The sequence below is a fragment of the Glycine soja genome, chromosome 20 (assembly GCF_004193775.1).
Source record: "Glycine soja cultivar W05 chromosome 20, ASM419377v2, whole genome shotgun sequence".
NCBI classification, from domain to species: domain Eukaryota; kingdom Viridiplantae; phylum Streptophyta; class Magnoliopsida; order Fabales; family Fabaceae; genus Glycine; species Glycine soja.
The window spans coordinates 20,382,038-20,385,060 of record NC_041021.1 but is presented as its reverse complement, the minus strand read 5'-3'; the positions used below and the strand labels follow the sequence as shown (position 1 = coordinate 20,385,060).

The window sequence follows — 3,023 nt, the reverse complement described above, 5'->3', positions numbered from 1 at the left end:
TAGTCAATTGATCCAAGGAAACTTCCAAAGAAAAACGTCCGATTGATTTTTTTGATTATTTTATTCAAATATATTTTGATTATTTTATTATTATTTTGCCTTTTTTGGTTTAACCAAGATTACAGTGTGAATGATCGGTTAGATTTTGTTTTAACAGTGATTAAACGAGATTACAACGCAAATAATCGGTTGAAATTCATTTTATCATTTATTAGGTGAGCAAACGGTTTAAATAAACGGTTAAAGCACGTTAAGAACGGAAGAAAAGAAAACTGAAAGTAAGCGAAATTCAAGTGAAAGTACACAAAACAAGTAGGGACCACTAAGGGTGCATAGAATGAATTGAAAGATTCGATTTCGGGAACATACCGGTTGAAGACCGAAGAACGACGAAGAACGAACGAAGAACGGTGAAGAACGATGAAGAATTTCCATAGAATCGCTTACGGAAGCGTTACGGAAGCACTTCGACTTGATTTTTTCTTCACGAAAACGTGTTTTTTGCCCAAACTAGACGAAATGCATAGCTAAGGGGTGATGAGTATTTTTTGAAACAGCCCCCCTCCCCTATTTATAGGGAAAAAGAGAGGTGTTTGCCGCCCAGAGACTTAATGAAGAAGATTTCTAAGCGCACCCGAATTACTAAGTTCACCCCCCTTTTCGTATTTTACGGAAAAGTTACGGAAGCCTTACAGAAGTGTTTCGGATTTGATTTTCATCTTTTTTTCTCTTCCCTTTCATCAATGTTAAGTGAAATATGCTTACCCAAGGTTTTCAGAAATTTTACAGAAGCATTATGGAAGCCACAGAAGCCTCAAAAATCATTTTTCAAAAACGTGGAGGAGCTTGCCGCCCAGTTGCTTCCTCCTTAAGCAACCCAACTTTCAAAATGTTCTAGAAGGGCCTAGACTCAAATTTCTATTTACACCCTATCTTGATAAGTTCACCCCCCACCCCATTTTTGTGTTTTTGGCTGTTTTCTTTTCGAAATCTCACGAAACTTTACGGATTCCGTAACGACATCCATTTTCTTTCCGGAATGTTGCGAAACTTTATGGATTACGCAACAATGCTCTTTTTGACTTCCGGAATATTGCGGAACTTTACAGATTGCGCAACAATGTTTCTTTTTTACTTTCGGAATGTTGTGAAACTTTACGGATTACCCAACGATAGGGGTTAAGTACCTCGAGGCGGTCAAGCGAAGGTTGCATGCCACCAAACAATGGTCCTCGGACGATATTAGGGTATGACACATAGTAATCGATTAAATTGGCCCTCGTTTTCACTAAAAACCAATAGCTTATATAAGTAATTGATTTAATATGCCAAAAAAACTCCCCTTGAGGCTATTGTAATTGATTAAAACGTAAGGTAATCAATTAAAACAGAACAAAACTCCAAAAAAAACAACTTTTACGCTAAGGCATGTAATCGATTAATCATTATGGTAATCGATTAAAATAGACAGTTTTAAACCAAAACACCACAAACACATAAATGGTAATCAACTAAAACACGGGGTAATCGATTAAAACAAACGATTTTCAAAACTAATAACACACAAAAAAGCAATGGTAATCTATTAAATCAAGGGATAATCGATTAAAACAAAAAGTTTTGAAAACTGAGAACACACATAAACACGTAGTAATTGATTAACACGAATGTGTAATCAATTAAAATAGAGAAAAAAAAATACAAAATAATCAAAGTAAACATGTAATTTTCATAGAACAATTAACAATACAAAAGCATATCAACATACTAAGACAATTTAAAGTGAAATTAATAGACATAAAGTGCAATTTAGAGCAAGCTACACATACTAAGCATATCATCAATCAATACTAGACCCATCTAGAATGCCTAGTTCATTCCTTTAAAAGAAGAACCTATCTCTAGCAAGTGGTTTAGTGAAGATGTCAGCTAGTTGATGTTCACTATCAATAAACTCAATGCAACAATTACCCTTTTAAATATGATATATAAGAAAATGATGTCTTATCTTTATATGTTTAGTTCTAGAATGCATGACAGGATTTTTTGTTAGATTGATCGCACTTGTGTTGTCACATTTTAAGGGAATGTGATCAAGGATTACTCCAAAGTCTTCTAGCTGTTGTTTCATCCAGAGACTTTGAGCACATCAACTTCCAACTGCAATGCATTCAACTTCTGCAGTGGATAGTGCTACACAGGCTTGTTTCTTGCAATTCCAAGATACAAGAGAGCTTCCCAATAGATGGCATGTCCCACTTGTGCTTTTCCTATCTAGTTTGCACCCTGTAGAATCAGAGTCTGAAAATCCAATTAGATTTAAGGAGGTACCTTTGGGATACCACAAACCAACATTGGTTGTGCCCTTAAGGTACTTAATGATCCTTTTAATAGTTGTCAAGTGAGATTCCTTCGGATTAGACTGATACCTTGCACACAAGCAAACACTAAGCATAATATCTAGTTGACTTCCAGTTAAGTAAAGAAGTGAACCAATCATACCTCTATACCTTGACTCATCCACTGATTTACCTATCTCATCTAAGTCAAGATAGGTTGATGTTCCCATTGGAGTTAATGCTTCTTTGCATTTTTCCATGTCGAATTTCTTAATTAGTTATGTACAATATTTGGTTTGACATAAGAAGGTTCCATGTTTCATTTGCTTGACTTGAAGTCCAAGGAAGAAGTTTAACTCTCCCATCATAGGCATATCAAATTCTTTCTGCATAAAATTGAAAAATTCCTTACACAAAGTTTCATTAGTAGCACCAAAGATTATATCATCAACATATATTTTCACAACTAACAACTCATTGTTTGATCTCTTGTTAAACAATGTTTTGTCAACTTGACCTCTTACAAAATATTGCTCAATTAGAAAATTGTTCAATCTCTCATACCAAGATCTAAGTGCTTGTTTCAAACCATGCAGAGCCTTTTTTAGCATATAGACATGATTAGGATGTTCATAGTCCATGAAACCTGGTGGCTGGTCTACATATACCTCTTCTTCAATGTAT

At 34.9% G+C, this 3,023-nt stretch overlaps 1 protein-coding gene across 1 annotated transcript; it reads right to left on the bottom strand.

Moving 5' to 3' along the window:
- Nucleotides 1-2,149: 2,149 nt before the first annotated feature.
- On the bottom strand, nt 2,150-2,599 carry LOC114401906 (uncharacterized mitochondrial protein AtMg00810-like). The gene has a single exon (XM_028364480.1). It carries the CDS (start codon nt 2,597-2,599, stop codon nt 2,150-2,152), a length of 450 nt encoding a protein of 149 aa, XP_028220281.1.
- Nucleotides 2,600-3,023: the final 424 nt, after the last annotated feature.

Bases quoted from the DNA above. Each gene is read 5' to 3' on its own strand.
- LOC114401906 (XM_028364480.1), bottom strand. From the start codon at position 2,599: ATGGAAAAATGCAAAGAAGCATTAACTCCAATGGGAACATCAACCTAT.